Source organism: Mauremys mutica, chromosome 14 (genome assembly GCF_020497125.1).
Source record: "Mauremys mutica isolate MM-2020 ecotype Southern chromosome 14, ASM2049712v1, whole genome shotgun sequence".
NCBI lineage: Eukaryota > Metazoa > Chordata > Testudines > Geoemydidae > Mauremys > Mauremys mutica.
This window is the reverse complement of record NC_059085.1, coordinates 9,411,311-9,428,985: the sequence shown is the minus strand read 5'-3', so window position 1 is coordinate 9,428,985 and position 17,675 is coordinate 9,411,311. Positions and strand designations below refer to the sequence as shown.

Below are 17,675 nucleotides of genomic sequence, written 5' to 3'. Positions count from 1 at the left end.
ACAGGTCAGCTGCTGGTGTGAGTCAGTAAAACTCTGACCATTTACACTCACTCAGAGTCTGTCTCTAAGCCCCTAATTCTCTCCCGTTACACCAAGCCTACACTTGGGTAACTCTGTGGAGTCACACAGCTGTAAAGCTGGTAACAACACAGCAGAAGATCAGACCTAAATGATTATCTGCTATAAGGTAACAGAGTTTTAAGAGTGTACGAGAAAATAGAGGGGAAATAAGACAAAGGATTCTGGGCCAAATCCTCAGGAAATGTAAACTGGCCTCCATGGAGACACGTCAGTTCACACTAGCTGAGTATCTGCCCCTTGCTCTCAAGCTCTGGCATTGAAGGGCTGGGAAACACAGCTCCAGGGCATAGCCCTGGCAGACTCCCCAGGGCAGAGTCTGGCAACCTGGACTTGACCTGTGTCCATACTGTAAAATGCTTGAGCTTTGAGCCATGTCATGGTGGGACTCGGGCTCGGACCCACCTGCCCTAGCAAGGTCTGCAAGAGTGAGTACAGAGCAGTTCCCCGGGTCAGACTAATTTCTGGATGGATGGAAGGAAGGAAGCAGGGTTTCAGCTAAAGCCAGCGTCAGAGCCTGGGCTTAGTGTGCTGTGCAGCCAGACCCAAAGAAGCCACCTTAGAAAATTCTACATGAGTAATCTGGCACACACTGGTTCGTCAAGAGTTCCTGACAGATTACAGTACAATGAAAGGCAAAGGCGTGGTCCAGCAGAGATTCCAGGTAGCGGTCATGTGCATTACAGGAGATGTCAGCTTGTCTCCTGGTGAGCCTCAGATAGGACACACGTTAAATCTGTGAACAAGTTAAATCGTTCACTTACAAGGGGGTGAATGTGGAGTACTGCCCTGCCTTCTACTTCAGGAGCGTTACTCCAGAATTATGCCATAACTGAGAGCAGCCTTAACTGCTCCTCTTATAACAGGGGCCTTCAGGATTTCCATTCCCAGCATGCAACATTCCATCTTCATCCAAGTTCTGTTGAGAGGAACATGGAGCACTGCATGCTGGGAATGGTCATCTCTGTAGGCTGCAGCTCCACACTGAAGTGTTATTCCAATAACGTGCCTCCTTCAGGCTTCTACCAAGTTGCCAATGTAGCCCTCCTGCTGGGCCAGCTTTGAGCCTGACCTTGAAGCTATTTGTAGAAGAGCTTCTACAGCTCATTCTCCATTGACTCGCACCCCAACTCCCAGGTAGCATCTGAACCAGGGGGACCTTTCTCTTGCTAGCCCCGTCATTAATCTAAAGGAACAATTTGTTTTAACAGACAAAGCAGTTAGACGTGAGCTTGCCCGTGTCCCCTCATTACAGAGATACTATAAATAATAATAAGGGACAGGTTAGAGTATCATAGTGTGCAAAGGTCTGAACTGTGATCAGGGCCTCTGTTCGTGCTGTCTGCTGGATCACAGCCCAATTCCTCAACCTCAAGCCCAAACTACCTCCCCTCTGCTGCTTCTTGTTAGCAGAGCTCAGAGAGGTTCTCTTCTTTAGTAAAGTCTTTGCTTGCCAGATGAGGCGTCTCACGCAGGGAGAGTCTAGCAGCGGCCGTACTATTTTGGTTGAGATTGGCCTTGGAGGCTATATATAAAGATACACACTCGCTGCTAGACGCACATGGACAACTGTCACCTTGCTCCTTCATGGCAGAAAGGCAGAGCGAGACATGCACCAGAACAAGTTGCAGCCTTTGAAATAGCTCTGTTGTATTAAGGACACCACAGCCCAGGAGGAGCAAAAAATAATTCTCATACGATACCACAGCTGGTTCTCTTAATCCCCGGCCCCAGAGAAAGGAACCGGTGAAGAGAACTGAGAGTTTGGGACTGTAAAACTGAAAACTCCCCCAGAACCCTCTTTCAACAGAGAACCTGCTGAGGAGAGAGCACGCAGCCAGGATGAGCGAGGTGTCTGTCCTGGAGAAAACAACCTTCCTACTAGGACTGCTTTGCCTTTGTACAGGTAAGAGGACTGTACCGTTCTCCTTATCAGCACTTCCATTTAGCCACCCCAGTCTAGTTATAGGGGGTTTGCTCTGGGTCTGACAACTCTGGAGGCTGGAATCTTCTGTTTATCACAGAGCAGGAGAGGGCAGTGAAAACTTCCCCACTCCAGCCATGTGCATTAACCCTGCAGTGGAGGGACTCCCCTCTAGCAATGCCAAGGTACTTCGGCCTCTCCTCCCTATTCGTTCCATGTTCCTCCGCTACCTTTAGCTTTCAGCATCTTCCCTTCCTTTCCCATCCCTCAGTCACGTTACTGTGAAAGGACCCAGCCACATTTACAGCCCTGGACAGTGCAAAGGCCTTTGATCTCAGCCAGAACCAGGGGATGATATTTTAAAGAACCAAAGTGACCACTAGCTGCTGAGCAGTATCAGTGGCGCACACTGTGCAAACGAAGACACACTACTGCAGGGGTGACTTTCCTGGAACTGGACCTCAAACAATCCCCCACAGCATTCCATTGATGTAGTTGCCTCGTGCATTTAATTTGGGCTCCCGTGTTTTCCTTCCCTTATGCCCAAAACAAGCATCAGATCAAGAAGTTGCTGTGATGGACACAGTGCTAAAAACACAGCTAGAGTAGAAATCTCTAACTTTCTCTATCACTCTCCCCCTACCAGTGCACCAGAACAATTCAAAATCAGCTGCAGGCTCGCTAGTGACACACCCATCCCTGCCCCACTTAGGGGGTCCAGCTCCTGAGCACATAACTAGAAACAGATTTAGAAAAACCTGGGAGGGCTTGGAAGATAAAGTGTTTCAGAACATTATTTTCTCTGGTCTATGATTATTTTCTCTTCCTCTTCTAGGCTCTGCAGATGCTGCTGCCCTGGGCGTGTATCAGTCCCCGCCCTGCATCTTTGCAGCTGTGGGGTCAGAGCCCATTATGGAGTGCAGGTTCCCTCCCATGGAGGCAAGTGAAGCAGCTTTTATCTCATGGTACAAAGAGGAGAGGAAACTGAGCCCCTCAGACAGGCGCTTCAGGCCATCTCAAAACCTCACAGCAGGGTCTGCTTCTCTCCGGATACCCCATATGCAGGCTCAGGATGCTGGAGTCTATACCTGTGAGGTGGGGAACTGGGCCCACAGCTCTACCGGGAATGGCACAAAACTGAAAGTCCACGGTAAGCGGGTCCCGGCCTGAGCAGTGAATCTCCTTTACTCATTTCTCCTTGCCAGTTGACGAGCTGCAGCGTGGGAGTAGAGGGAGCGTTGCAGGGAGGTAATGTAGGACGGCATGATGGTGGGTGAACTATGGCTGGGGAGAGAGGGGAATATTGAGGGGGTGGGGGTGAGGGTACGTGGTGAGGGTCAGACAGGCAAGCTAAGGAGAGGCACTGGCTGAGGGAGCCATCTGCTCAGACAGATGTCACGTGACAGCTGTCAGAGATCATAGCCCAAACCTCAGTCAGTTCATGGTGCCCAAGTGTGGACATAGAAGCAAACCTTATCCCAGCTGAGGGTGTGGACACACTCAGTGGCTTATGCAGCATCGCTGTTTGAAGCACAACTGATTGACTGCTCTAGTGTAGACAAGCTCTTAGTGTTGATTCAGTCTCACTTGGGTGATTCGATGGTCAATTCTGTGGCAAATAGAAGAGCTGGGGGACACACAGAGGGAGTAGGGCTCATTCCGTGCCAGTTAGGAAGGTTGGAAACAAGACCCGAGCCAAATCCTCCTTAGCTGGGAGAAGAGACCCGCCTGCAGATCAAAGGTAAAAACTGCAATCCATGCTTGAAATCTTAATTCTTTGAATGGGGAAAGGTAATTAAAGCTAATTCCAAATGCAGGCTACTGAGAAGAGGCCCTGAGAGCCGGGGGGAGCATGTGTCCCACCTGCTTTTCACATGGTGGTTATGACCTTATTTCTAAACCAAACCCTATAAGACCCATCACAAACTCTTGTCCCCATTGAGGACTCTGTCGAGGGAAATGTTTCTGCAAAACTAGGGCTATTCATATGAGCAGGGGGCCCTGAGCTTGACCATGTCAAAAGAAGCCCTTTAAGTTATCTGAGGGCCAGGAGAAGCAGCTGAGAAGTGTTTTAGCTGGTGGCAGACACCTTCCTCTCTCCCTAAAGCTTAGGTAAGCCCAGAGCCCACCACTCACTGTTAGGGGCTAGGAAGAAACGACCCTCTGGACAGGTGTGAAAGGGTTACTCACTGGCCAGCGTGCTCCCTTGTGGCCAAGCGTAGTGCAGCAGGCTCTTCACATCTGGTGCCCTTGCTCACAGCCCCTCTAGCCCTGTGGGTGTTTGCCCCATCTCACAGCTCAGCCCTCCATCCAGGACACTGATCGTCCCATCTCTTCCAGGGTAGTAAAAAGCCCAGCCAAACAAGAGTGTCATGACCTTATGCCAGGCCTTCAGCCCCCCAGGCTCAGCGTCCTTGTCCCCCTTGCACCAGAGGGGCTTAGACATCCCTTTCCTTGGGGGGGGGGGTCAGTGGAAGAATGCAGGCCAGCCCTGGGACCCTGTATTATGCAGCTAAGATCTGCTGTTACCTCAGACTCTCTGCTACTGTTCTGGGCTACTTCCTACTGTCATCTGCATCCAGGCCTTTCACAGAGCAGCTCCCCCCTTCCACCCTGCTCCTTGGGCTGCTTCCTGCCAGTTTGTGACTGTGGCAGAGACCACCAAAATTGCTTTGAAAATCCCAGAATCCAAAGCGTGACTCTGTGTTGCTGATTTATGTTCTAGGTTCAGGTCAGAAACTGGAGAATCAAACTGCAGCAGCAGGGTGTGCTCATTTTACTGCGCCCCAGCAAGGTAATCACGGCTGGGGGATGGGGGATTACCTAACCCATTTCATTATCGAAGATGATCAGTTTTAGAAAATTAGAAACAAAATAATGACACGGACAGATTTTCAGCCATATGAGGTGTCTAATTTGATCTTGCTCAACCAGATAACTACTTTGTGCACACAATTATCCCTTGTGCATGTGTAGTTGTGATAACTGCACACGCAAACACACAGACACAATCACCTGCACGTTTTTCAGGTGCAATTGCACATCAGGCCCTGAGGCTATGTTTTTAAAGATGAGCTGGATTAATTGTATGGAACAAACAACACAGTTAAATACAGGCCCAGGGTTAGCTCCACAGCTAGTGTAAACTGATGTTGTTCCATGGACGTCAATAAAGCGACATCAATTTATAGCAGCTGAGAGTCTGGCCTGTGAAATCTGTTCCTCCCTCCACCCTTTGAACCCCGCACTCCTCCACCTCCAGCAACCTGAAATATGCTTCCACGAGTGAAATGTATGTAGTCAGCTCTGAAAATTCACTCTTCATTCGTATTTGCCCCAGTATTAGTCATTCAGATACCCAAAGGCCGGATGGATGAATTCTTTCTATAGAATACTCACAGAAAACAAACACGACCAAGGGTGTAAACACAGTCAAAGCAAATTAAAAATGTAAACTTGTATTTACAGAAATTCTTTTGCAGTATTTAGCCAGCTCTTGAAATGACATCCTGTGCACTTAAACTCACCCTGCATTGTGTGTAGTGTTTTTATGCACTGTAAAACAGCTGTTGCATTCCACCTTAGAGGTGGCTGCATTTCAGTCATGCAAAGCTTCTCCTATAATTTACAAGGTATAATTTGAGCAGTCAGCCAGAAAAGCACTTTAGGTTTCATTTGGATGAAAGGTGCTACATAAATGAAAGAGCTTTTAATCCTGGAGAATTTCCCTAGTCAACATGAACCTTAGCGCTAAGCCTGGCCTTGTCTACACTACAAAGTTCGGTTGACAGAAGCTGCTTTATTTCAATTTAGCTGTGGATGCATCTGCATTTAAATTGGTCTCCCACAGCTGTAAGTGCCCCATCACACTGACATAGTAGCACGACCTGCCCGAGCAGGGCTGAGCCAAGGTCAATGTACAGAGGTTGACGCAGTGCAAGTGTAGCCACTGTGTTATTTATGGTGACGCTACCAGTCTTCCAGCAGGTGTCCCACAATGCCTGATGCTGACCGCTCTGGTCACAATTGTCAGCTTCACTGCCCAGGGGTCACATAGCCTGGAAACCCCTCCTCCCGCTTTAAAGCCCTTGTGACTTTTTGAAATGACTTTTCCTGGTTGCCTAGAGCTTGGTGGACACAACTCTATCCACTCTCCGCTGCTGTGTACAACTGACCATGGCAGCTGCACGCTTCAGCCACACTCCTCCCTGGAGCGGACAGGAGATACTAGGGCTCCTGGCAGGGGCGGCTTTATGTTTTTTGCCGCCCCAAGCACAGAAATCAGGTGGTCTTCAGTGGCACGCCTGCATGCGCTCCGCTGGTCATACGGATTTGGAGGCGTTTCTGTGGGTGACCTGACAGTCCCGTGCCTTCGGCACCTGCCGCCGAAACCGCGGGACAGGCGGACCTCCCACAGAAATGCCACCGAAGGCTGCCTGACTCCCGCTCTCACGACAACCAGCACGCAGCCCCCCCACAGCTTGCCGCCCCAGGCATATGCTTGCTGCGCTGGTGCCTGGAGCCACCCCTGGCTCCAGGGCCTGTGCAGGCACAGAAACGTCGACATCTACCAGCAGATTGCTTGGGGATGCAGGAGGAGGGGTACCATGGGGACCGGCAGCAGTGCAGCGTGAAAGCCAAGGAGCTGCAGCAGGTGTGCCAAAAGACCAGACGCCAACAATCAATCTGGTGCCAAGCTGCAGACCCGCTGCTTTTACAACAAGGTGCATGCCATCCTCAGCAGAGACATCCCCCGCACAGCACCAGGTACCTCCAAGGAGCCCAAAGTCACAGGCCCCTGCTGTGAACAGTGGAACAGGAGGAAGTGGTGGAGGTAGAGGAGGCAGCATATGAGGGACAGGCAACTGGGAGATCCAGCTGTGCAACAAGCCACGACATTTTTTATTCCACCACAGTGCAGCCAGTCTAGCACAAGTGAGCCCGACGCAGGGGAAGGAACCTCCAAGTAAGTGTGTAAATAAATTCTCCATTACTGGGAAGCAGTAAAATAGCAGGACACAGCTTTGGACTTTCGTTAATTTACTCCTGCTAGAAGAGGCAGTGGAACATCCAAGAGAGGCAGAGTTGATATCTGCTTTTTGTTCACTTCTAGAGTTATGAGGAGGGCAGGGTATGCAGAGCACTTTGTTTACGTACACAGGGCTGTCCCTGGAACCCCTTTGAGAGATCTCCATGAACCTTCCATGGAGGTTCTCTGCAGTCCTCTGCTGAAGGTTTCTAGGGAGGGCAGCCTTATTTCTTCCGCCGTGGCAGGACACCTCCCCACACCTGTCCGTGATAACTTTGGCAGGCACTAATGCAGCACACAGGCTAGCAGCATATGGGCCTGAGGGACTCTGGGACCCCAGCAGCAGCTGTGCTCTCTGTGCCTTTGTTACTCTCAGAGTTGAGATATCAGCTAAAATTACCACCACCTGTGGAAAATGATGCCAGTCTTCAGTGCCTTTTCCTTATACTCAGTTCCATACAACTGAGCAATTTCCTCCTCCCTTGGCAGGTCATACTCACCGTAGCTGGTGCTCAGGAACTCCAAAGCCAAGCATCAATAAGCTTGTCTTGTTTAACACTTTAGGAAAGAAGGGGAGGCAGGGGAGAGTTCTGAGTCTTAAGTTTCACTTTCCATTCCTACTCTCCTGACAATGATACCGCTGTGTTTTATGGGGCCTGCAGGGGTTCTCCCTCCACACCAGTGGAATGACTGTCCCAGATAAGGAGGAGGGGAAAAAAAAAAAAAAGAGGATGTGGGAGGCCATGTTCTGCGAGAGCCTTCAAGCCTGTGCTGCATCAGACCTTGCACAGGGGGCCTGCAGGGTGAATATTGCAGACTGTATGGAGAAGGAAAGACAGGGCAGAAGAAAGGCACAGGAGATGCTCCAGGGCAAAATGGAGCTTCTCTGACAGCAAACTCAGATGCTGCAGGCTTTTGTTGACCTCCAGGTTCAACAATCCCGGGCTCAACTCCCATTGCAGTCAGTGGAGAACTGCAGCATAGCTCCTCCCTACACGCCATCTCAGCTTTCCCCATAGCCTGGGGGCCTACCCCTACCACTCCACACTGGGGGGAAAGCATGGACAGCCACAGCTTCATCTACATTGACCTGTGAGAGCCACAGTTGATGTAGGTGTAGCTACAATGGACATCAATGCTCCTGCCTCTTGTTTATTTACTAAGGTTCCTCAGTTTTTTTAAGTTAAAATATATTTGCCTTGAAGTTGTTTGGATTATTTTTTGGAGCTGTTTTTGTCAGTGAATAAAAAGGTCTTGTTTTGAAAGTAATGCATCATTATCAATTTACACAATAGGGTACATAATGCCTGCTGGCAGTGAAAAAAGTGTCTTGCACACTCACAACCCAATGGGTCAGTACCAAACACTACAGTTGTCATAAATGGACAGCAGACCCCCCAACATTAATTAAGGTCAGGCTTGACAAAGCCCTGGCTGGGATGATGTAGTTGGGGATTGGTCCTGCTTTGAGCAGGGGGTTGGACTAGATGACCTCCTGAGGTCCCTTCCAACCCTGATATTCTATGATTAATAGGTACTGGCACCGCTATATGCGCAGATATGCAGTAAGCACCTCACAGTTGCTAAGAGCCTGCCACCAGCCTGCCACCCCAGGCTGAGCAGAATATACCACAGCTTGCTGTTAACATGCTTTTTCAAAGCCTCCATAATTCATATAGCTCCTCACTGAGCTCTTCTGAAAGCCCTTGTGTCTGGCTGTTCAAACTCAGCAGACAGTCACTCCACCTCCACTCCTGCCGCAAATTTTCCCCCTTCGCTTCACAAATATTATGCAGGACACAGCAGGAACCTATAACCATTGGGGTATTTTTCACGCTGAGATCCAATCTGGTGATCAAACAGCACCAGCCCCCTTTCAATCTACCAAGAGCACATTCAACTGTCATTCTGCTGAGCCTGTAGTTGAATCGCTCCTTGCTGCTGTCAAGGTGACCAGCGTGTGGCTTCATGAGCCAGGGAAGTGAGAGGTTGGCTAGGTCCCTCAGGTCATTATTGGCATTTCAATCTTGCCAGTGGTAATCTGCCGGTCGGAAAGAAGGTCCCTGCTTGTAGCTTTCTTAACACTTCAGTGTTCTTAAAAGATGCAACTGTCACACACAACAGTGATGTCAGAGAAGCATCCCCAGGGATCCACCAGCACTTGCATAGCCGTGGAAAAGTAGGTCAGTGCAGTTCTCACGTTGGTGTTCCTGTGCTGGAAGGGTGGAGTGAGTTCAGTGCAGAGGATCCAGGAATGTGACCTTGTGCATCCAAAAATGCTGCAGTCACTGCTCATTATCCCAAACTTGCATTATGATGTGATCCCATCGGTCAGTGCTCATTTCTTGGGCCCAGAAGCGGCACTCCACTGTTTGCAGCTGCTCTCTGAGCACCAACAACCACCTTGAATTGGTTCTTGCTATGTCCTACATTAAACCAACTGCCAGGAAATCATCGTGTTCCCCGTGAGTCTTCTTCTGGCTCTGCAAATACAGGAGGATCCTCCATCCTGTGCTTGCAATGCTCATGACAACAGTGCAGAGCTGTGCAGACTCCAGACTTCTGTCAGAGATGGTGGACAGTGACAGGTTCCACACAGATTCATGGAAAATCGAAAACAGGTGTGAAAATGATGGGAGAGAGATATTAGGGCTGGACAACATTGCATTATGGGAAGCTGACCTCTTGCTCCCAGCCACCACTGCATGAGTCATTTCTGCCCCACCATGCATTCCCAAAAGACACTGTACTGGATGGTGGGATAGCTACCCATTGTGCACCACACTGTGCATCAACACAAGCACTCCTGGTGAGTACACACTTCATCAATTCGAGGAAACACGTTTGCACAGGCACAAGCGATGTATTTTCTGTGGCAGCTGTATGCCGACTTAACTTGTAGCGGCAGAACTTGATAGTGTAGACATGGCCTATTAGTCATTAGTAGAGCTGATCAGAGAGAAATGGAAATAAAATCATTGAAAAATGTTATGTTTTTTTTCCCTGTTCTGGGGAGGTTTGGTTGCTTGGATAGGTTGGGTTTGGTTTAATTTTATTTTCACTTTGAAATTTGAAACGAAATTGACCAAATATAACTAGACCAAAAACATGGGAGAAAAAGTTGGCAAAAATTGTTAAAATATTTTTCCTTTAAGAAAAAAGTGAAACATTTGAAGCAGTTTTGTTTTATTTTGATGACTGTTGTGCGTTATTACAAGCTCAACCATGAAATAATTTTACCTCATTTAGTTATTTGTTCTCACTTCATCAATGTGTTCTTGACATGAATACTGTCTCTCATCTCTGCCCGACACAGAACACATGGCTTTGATAGTGGGTCTGCCTCTTCTGTTCCTGCTGACAGCAAGCGTGCTCATCATCTGCTACTTCAAACGGCCAAAATGTGAGTTTGCTCCTCCAAGCAAAATGCATCCTATCCACTGAGAGCAACATGCTCACTTCGGATCTTCATCTTAGACCAGGTCCAGAGAGCGTAGGTAACATGGATCGCAGACTTTACAGCCAACATCAGAAATTGCTTTGCCAACAAAACTTACAGCCAGAAATCCACAATCTCTGAGCAAACAAAATATGACCCTTACAGAGGACCCTACCAGTGAGGGCACTGGGGCTTATTTACACACACAAGTTGCACTGGTTTAACTTAAATCAGTTTATTATTCTTATTTATCTGTATGAATTTGTCATTTCTATTTTGTGCTCCAGGACACTCAGTCTGCCCGTTGTTTGTTTGTAGGGTTCCCAGCTGAGGAAAGCTTTAGGAGACAATTGAATACGCACAGAGAGACGCCAACACAACAAGGCAAGAACTCACAAGAAATTGCTCCACTTTTTGTCCTCTTGAGGCCAGAGGAAGTCACTGTGGCCTCTTCTCTAGATGTGTTCAAGCAGTCAGGTGACACACACAGGAGTCAGGTATAGAGAATAATCCTGTGCTAATGATCCCAAGTGGTCACTTCCAGCCCTATTCCAGACAAAGCCAGTGATCCACAGAGGCTAAGGACTTCATTTCAGCAAGTCAGTTCCCTCAGCCCTGGACTCAGGAAGAGTTAAGGGGAGTCACAGGTGCTCAGCTCCGTTGAAAATCAGGCCCTACATTGCTGTTCTACAAGATGCTGAATGCTTCCCAGGTGCTCAGGCTCCTTCAAGATTAGGCCCTACCTTAACCCCACTCTGTATCTCTGAGGTAGGGGGCAGGGTTTCTTCGTGAAAAGGCCACAGTCACCATTCTGTGTAACTTGCATACTAATTAGTGTTTGTTTGTTTGTTTTAAGAATTAACCACAGACGTACCCCCCGACTTGTATCACATGCCAAAAAGCACCTCTAGACTCGCACACCAGAAGGAAAGACAACTGCAACCTCAGGTACAAAGCTGCTTTTCCCGTCCCACCGAGCATTACAACGTCAAGTACCCTGCTCAGCTTCCTGCCCCAAAGCAACTGTCCTGTGATCAAGGCTTTTCATGATCACTTTCCAGCAGCTGGGATGTAACAGAACCTGTGTTCCAGGAAGAGGAAACTGCAAGGGGAGTAGGTTGCTCTGGGTTTGCAGTAGGGCTCTGTTAGGTTTAGTTCTTTATTTTCTAACACTGAAACACTCTAACTTGCATTTAAAGGGGTGTTAAAGCTAGAGGGGGCCTGGATCAAAATTAAGTGTCCCCCAAAACTAGGTGATACTGGCTGGTGGATAACTCACCTCAACGTTCAAAACATGGGAGGGGAAACGGAAGGTAGTCACTATCTTGGGAATGCAAGACGTGCGTCTTCAGGGGTGCGGCCTCAACTGACCGATCTACTCCTTGGATAGCTAAGGCCTCTCTGTATTTGCTAAGCAGGAGAGGATTGTATGTCTCTGGCTAATGGACAGAGTCAGAAGTGACGTGTGGGGGGGGTAACTGCATATCAGTAAGCAGGGGTGAGTTGCAGGGAGCAGGGCCACCCAAAGGGGGGGCAAGTGGGGCAATTTGCCCCAGGTCCTGCAGGGGCCCCCACGAGAGTTTTTCGGGGCCCCTGAAGCAGGATTCTTCACTCGCTCCGGGGGCCCTGGAAAACTCTTGCTGGGCCTGGGCCCCCGGAGCAGCTTCCGCAGCAATTCGGCAGCAGCAGGTCCTTCCCCTCCGGGACCCACCACTGAAGTGCCCCGCAGACCCGCGGTGGCGGGTCCCGGGGTGGAAGGACCCCCCCGCCACTGAAGACCCCAGGCCCCCTGAATCCTCGGGGCGGCCCTAGCAGGGAGAGGTAAATAACTCGTTGAAGGGGTGCTGGAAGATGGTATTAGTCACATTGAGGGCTTGTCTACACTACCGTGCGGGGTCGATCCAAGATAAGCAACTTCAGCTACGTGAATAGTGTAGCTGAAGTCGATGTACTTAGATCTACTTACCGCGGTGCCTTCACTGTGGCAAGTCGACAGCTAACGCTCTCCCATCGACTCCGCTTGTGCTCCTCATTCTGGTGGAGTACCAGAGTTGACAGGAGAGCACTCAGCACTCTATTTACCATGTCTATACCCCTGCTGGAGCAATTGCTACCTGCGTAGTGTAGACAAGCCCTGATATATACACACATACTAAATTCTGAATTTCCCTTATGTCCTTTAACCCAGTTCAAAATGAACAGTGTGTGAAGCATTCATGCCTCCCATTCTATCCCATCTGAGAAATAATGACAAATAAGCAACTCAAGATCCACATGAAAGCTAAAACCAGCTCTTAGTTTTTAATCAAAAGCCCCTGGCAGACTGCAGCCTGCCAGACATGGAACTGCCTGACTTCTGGCTCAGCCTCTCTCTCCTGGTCTTTCACATACCAAAGCCCCAAAGTTATGCTGATTCCCTCGCACATCTCTTCTGCTAAGAGTTCCTTGTAAACAAACCTTATTAAAAAGTCTCCTGCTGGGTTTGGAGTGTATCAGTGAAGCAGAGCTTGGTTCTTTAACCCTTTGAGATCATTCTCAAGAGCATCGATGATGACAAAAAGGCAGAGTGAGATGCTTCCCACATTCCCACTGTGCTCTTAAAGCTGATCTCAGAGGTAATGCAGTGGGCTTTGTGTTCTGCCCCAAGAGCTGGGAAGGAGCCTCTAATTCAGACATTATTGCTCAGTCCTGAATAAAGAACCATCAGCTTTATTAAAACATATCCATCGCAGATAGCCACCCCTGTAGAGCTGGGCGGGATTCTTCTGGAGATGCTTCTGCTTCATTCATTCCGGGTTCCAGATCCAGAACCCCGAGATCAGGTTTCATGGAGTCTTAACTCACTGGGGCTGGAGGAGAAAGGGTGGATTAAAAAAAAGCAGGTCTCCGTTATTCTTTCCTGGTTCTATGATAGCGAAGACCGCCATTATCGCACTCTGTTACTCTGAGCTGCCATTTTCCTCTCCTTTATTTCTCCAGCTCCTCCCTTCTAAGATTGAGCCATCTTCATTTTAGGGCCGCATCCTGAAAAGCGCTAAGCACCTCCTGCAAGGTGTGGAGCACCCTCAGCTCCCATTGAGGTCAATGGGTATTCAGTGCCTCTCAAGAGACGTTGATTTCAATTGATTCCTCTTGACTTCTCTGGGAGTCAGGCATCTAAATACCTTTCGGGAGCTGGGCCTGAGCACGCTGCAGTACTGGGCTTTCCACAACCAACCTGCTTTGGTGCTCAGCTCTTTTTTAAAAGGCCAAGTCTGAGAAACTGCTTTAAATTTAATACATGTCCTTTTAAAAAGCCGTGGGCTGATTTTGTGTTTGTAGACAGCGTCACAAAACTACATAGGCAGGCACGCTGCTTTAGGCACCAGCTAAACCAGGGATCGGCAACCTTTCAGAAGTGGTGTGCCAAGTCTTCATTTATTCACTTTAATTTAAGGTTTCGCGTGCCAGTAATACATTTTTAGAAGGTCTCTTTCTATAAGTCTATAATATAGAACTAAACTATTGTTGTATGTAAAGTAAATAATGTTTTTAAAATGTTTAAGAAGCTTAAGTTAAAATTAAATTAAAATGTAGAGCCCCCCCGGACCGGTGGCCAGGACCTGGGCAATGTGAGTGCCACTGAAACCAGCTCACGTGGCGCCTTCGGCACCTGTGCCATAGGTTGCCTACCCCTGAGCTAAACCAACATCTGCAGGGACTAGCATCCTCCTATCCCAGCTCCCTCTCTGTGGTAGAAGCAAAGGAAAGTTTGCTAAGGGGCAGATTAGAAACTCAACAATTACTATTGCCCTTCATCCAGGACCACGGCCTCTAACAAATCTCATGAGAAAAAAGCATTTCGAGACGGTTTTTCCTAATGAGATCTGAGGAGACTTTGTCTGATCAGCAGCCCTGTCTAATTAGCCTTTGCTTAAAGAACATTGGTGGAAGAAGGACTCAAGAGGCAAAGGCCAGCTCTGTATTTGCTGTCTTCATTCAATGAGATCCTCAGACCACAGTCATGTATGTGTTTTGTTTTGAATGTCCCAGACTCCCGCGAACCCAATTGAAGACGGCCTGAATTATAGCTCTATGTACTTCAGCCAGGAATATCCGGAGGCTGTACAAATGGATGAAGAGAGAACAGAACTATATGCACCAGTGAAGAAAAAGAAAAGTTCAGCCTCTTATGCAGCGTACTAACATCATTAGACTAATCAGTGTGGTCCGAGTCACGCTGGGTGGCTTATCCCATTGGCAGACAAGCCCCAGTTTTGTCCTGTCTGCACTTCAGATCTCACTTGAAATAAAAGTGCTCGGCCTCCTATCAGACCAATTTGCAATTCTCTGGGCAGAAACATGGGTTGCAATGGGACTGTTGTCTTTCTCGCTCCGATAATTCGTTGACACAGAAGTGTACCCACAGTCAAATCACTTTTGAATCTCTGTCCATAGAGGCAAAGATTTTCAAGCTTAATGTTCCTACTGTCTGAGGCTGAAGATGTGTGTGCAGGTTTTTTTATACTAGTCACAGCCACCAACAAACAGTAACAATTGCCAAGGTTTCATTTTAATTGTTGAGTGAAGTCCAGCTGTGTTCATATTCCATTCACAGAACTATAGTAGTAGGAGTGGAATTATAAGAACACCTACAGGCCCTGCTGAGAACAGGCCTTCCTTGTGCTAGGGGCTGTACATACACATAATTAGAGACACTCCTGGCCCCAAAGACCTTACCGGCTCAAGGGAGCAGGAAGCAAGCCATGGAGAGATTAAGGAATCTGCTCAAGATCATAGATGTTAAGGGGACATTCGCTCACCAAACTTTCCCAGTGCAAGGTGGGAAACTGAGGCAATGGACACTGCCCAACACACTGTGGGATCAGGTTTGCTTATGGTCACATGCTTTTGAATGTCGTGGTGATGTTTTCCCAGATTAATGCTGGGTTCCCTTTCCCCTTTTTGATAAAGGTCCTCCTTTGCCACACACTGACTCAGTGCTTGCGAGTGGGGAAATACGGCCCCTCGGAGGTGCCCAGGGGGGTGCTGGTTTTTCCCAGGTTACTGGATAGGGGCCTGAGCCAATTCTGTTTTGAATTGTCAATAGGAACCCCTAGATACTGAGCCCAGGCCTTGTTGCTGCCAACTCCACCTGGAGGAAGGGTCACATTTTGGTGTTCACAGAGGTGCGTTCACCTTCCACCCCGGGGGCAGAGGGGGGTGGGGTAGGGAGAGACATCGAGAAATGTCTCTGCAACTAGCTCACAGCTGCCACCGCTTTTCTGCCATGGCTGGCTGCTGTCTCTCTGCTGCTGCTTCTCTGCTGCTGCCACTGGCCACCGTCTCTTTTCCACCACTGCTTCTCTGCCACCATGGCTGTCTCTCTTCCACCGCTCCTGCCATGGCTGGCCACTGTCTCTACTGCCACAATGTCATGTTCTGCGGTTCCACTACTTAACCCAGCTCGTAATGATCTGAGCTCTCAATGATTTCAGTAGGGAGAGGGGGAACCTCACCCCCAGTGCAATCTCTCGGTTGTCTTTCACTATCCCCACACAAAGTCAAAAGCTTAGCTCCTAGACCTGCTCAGCAGTGCGGTCAGCTCTAGGAATCACGAACCAGAAACAAGGACTCTCAATTGACTCTAATCTGCTCTGTCATTAAACACCAGAGAGAGGCAAGTCAAATGGTGTCTAGGCAGAGTCCACACCACCAGGTAGGAAGCAAAAAACTTACCAATGACTTCTATTTTCTGAGCAAATGCAAGAAAACAAAACATCATGCCCAGAGCTCTGACCATCTACAACCCTCTGATCACTATGTACAATTCCCAATATGCTGAACAGCTCTGCAGAAGGACTTCAGAAAAACTGAGGAACCACTTACTGCACCTCACATATTCCAGGAGGGACCCCCTCAAACAAGAAATTATCACACGCTCCCACACACTGGAAGGGAAAAAAAAATCAGGAAAGTTACCTGGATAACATGGAAGAAATCCAAACCAATGATAAAATATAAACCCTGCTGACAGACACCCACCCCAAAAACAAAAAAGGAACCAACTACAACTTCTTCACAACCCACAGACCACCACCTCCAGGAGAAACCATGGCTCCAGCACCCACCACAGGGTGACTCCACAACACCTGAACATCATCAATTCATTACAACTACCCCTAACTGGAGATGAATTATCTGTATTCGCTAAGGGACTGTGTGATGGGATCCCTGGGGTGCAACTGGGACTATGGGACCACTGTGCCTCCTTAACTCACTAATCTAGGTTGTCTCTCACAAGGACTTTGGGTGACAAGCAGCAAACCCCTCCAGATGCTACCACCACTCAGTATAACCACATGTGGAGCCCCACAACCAGCTAGATTGCATGAATGCTCCCAGAACCACTCACAAATCACACAGAGAAAGCCACCAGCTAAATACCCCCAGCTCCCAGCCTTGCAGGGGCGGCTCCAGGCCCCAGCATGCCAAGCGCGTGCTTGGGGCGGCATGCTGCGGGGGCGCTCTGCTGGTCGCCGGGAGGGTGGCAGGCAGGGTGCCTTCGGCAGCATGCCTGCGGAGGGTCCGCTGGTCCCGCGGCTTCGGTGGAGCCACGGGACCAGCAGACCGTCCGCAGGCATGCCTGCGGGAGGTCCACCGAAGCCGCGGGAGCGGCGACCGGCAGAGCGCCCCCTGTGGCATGACGCCGTGCTTGGGGCAGCGAAATGTCTAGAGCTGCCCCTGCAGCCTTGTACCTCAGGAATATACAGTCTTGCACTGCTCAAGACCCTTTCTTGAGCAATGCACGTCTATTAACTGGTTCACCACTTCATCTATGGAAAGTGGCATACACCAGCCTTTGTGACGTAAGCAGATTTACCAAGCACTTCAGTCAAACTCACTGGTAAAGATAAACATTAAACAAGTTTATTGATTACAAAAAATAGATTTTAAGTGATTATAACTGATGGGCAAAAAGTCAAAGTGGTTACCAAAAAAACTAAAATATAAACACAGTCTAACCTCTCAACCTATAGATGGGATAATATCTAGATTAAGCAGGTTTCTCACCCCACTGGATATTACCGTCTTTCACATGCAGGCCTTCCCTCTTAGCCTCAGGATCAGTCTCTTCAGCACCAGCATTCTTGTTGCCTTCAGTGTAGGTGGGGGATGAGAGAAAGGACCAAGCATGGGGCCACTGTGTTCTGTTTTATACCCTT

The 17,675-nt window shown here is 48.8% G+C and overlaps 1 protein-coding gene across 1 annotated transcript; it reads left to right on the top strand.

The window, feature by feature from the left end:
* The first annotated feature begins 706 nt into the window (after positions 1-706).
* On the top strand, positions 707-14,655 carry LOC123349510. The gene is made up of 8 exons (XM_044987666.1): positions 707-785; positions 1,889-1,984; positions 2,838-3,152; positions 4,728-4,796; positions 10,348-10,434; positions 10,789-10,854; positions 11,327-11,418; positions 14,503-14,655. The coding sequence occupies exons 1-8, from the start codon at positions 707-709 to the stop codon at positions 14,653-14,655; spliced, it is 957 nt and encodes a 318-aa protein (XP_044843601.1).
* The last annotated feature ends 3,020 nt before the right edge of the window (positions 14,656-17,675 follow it).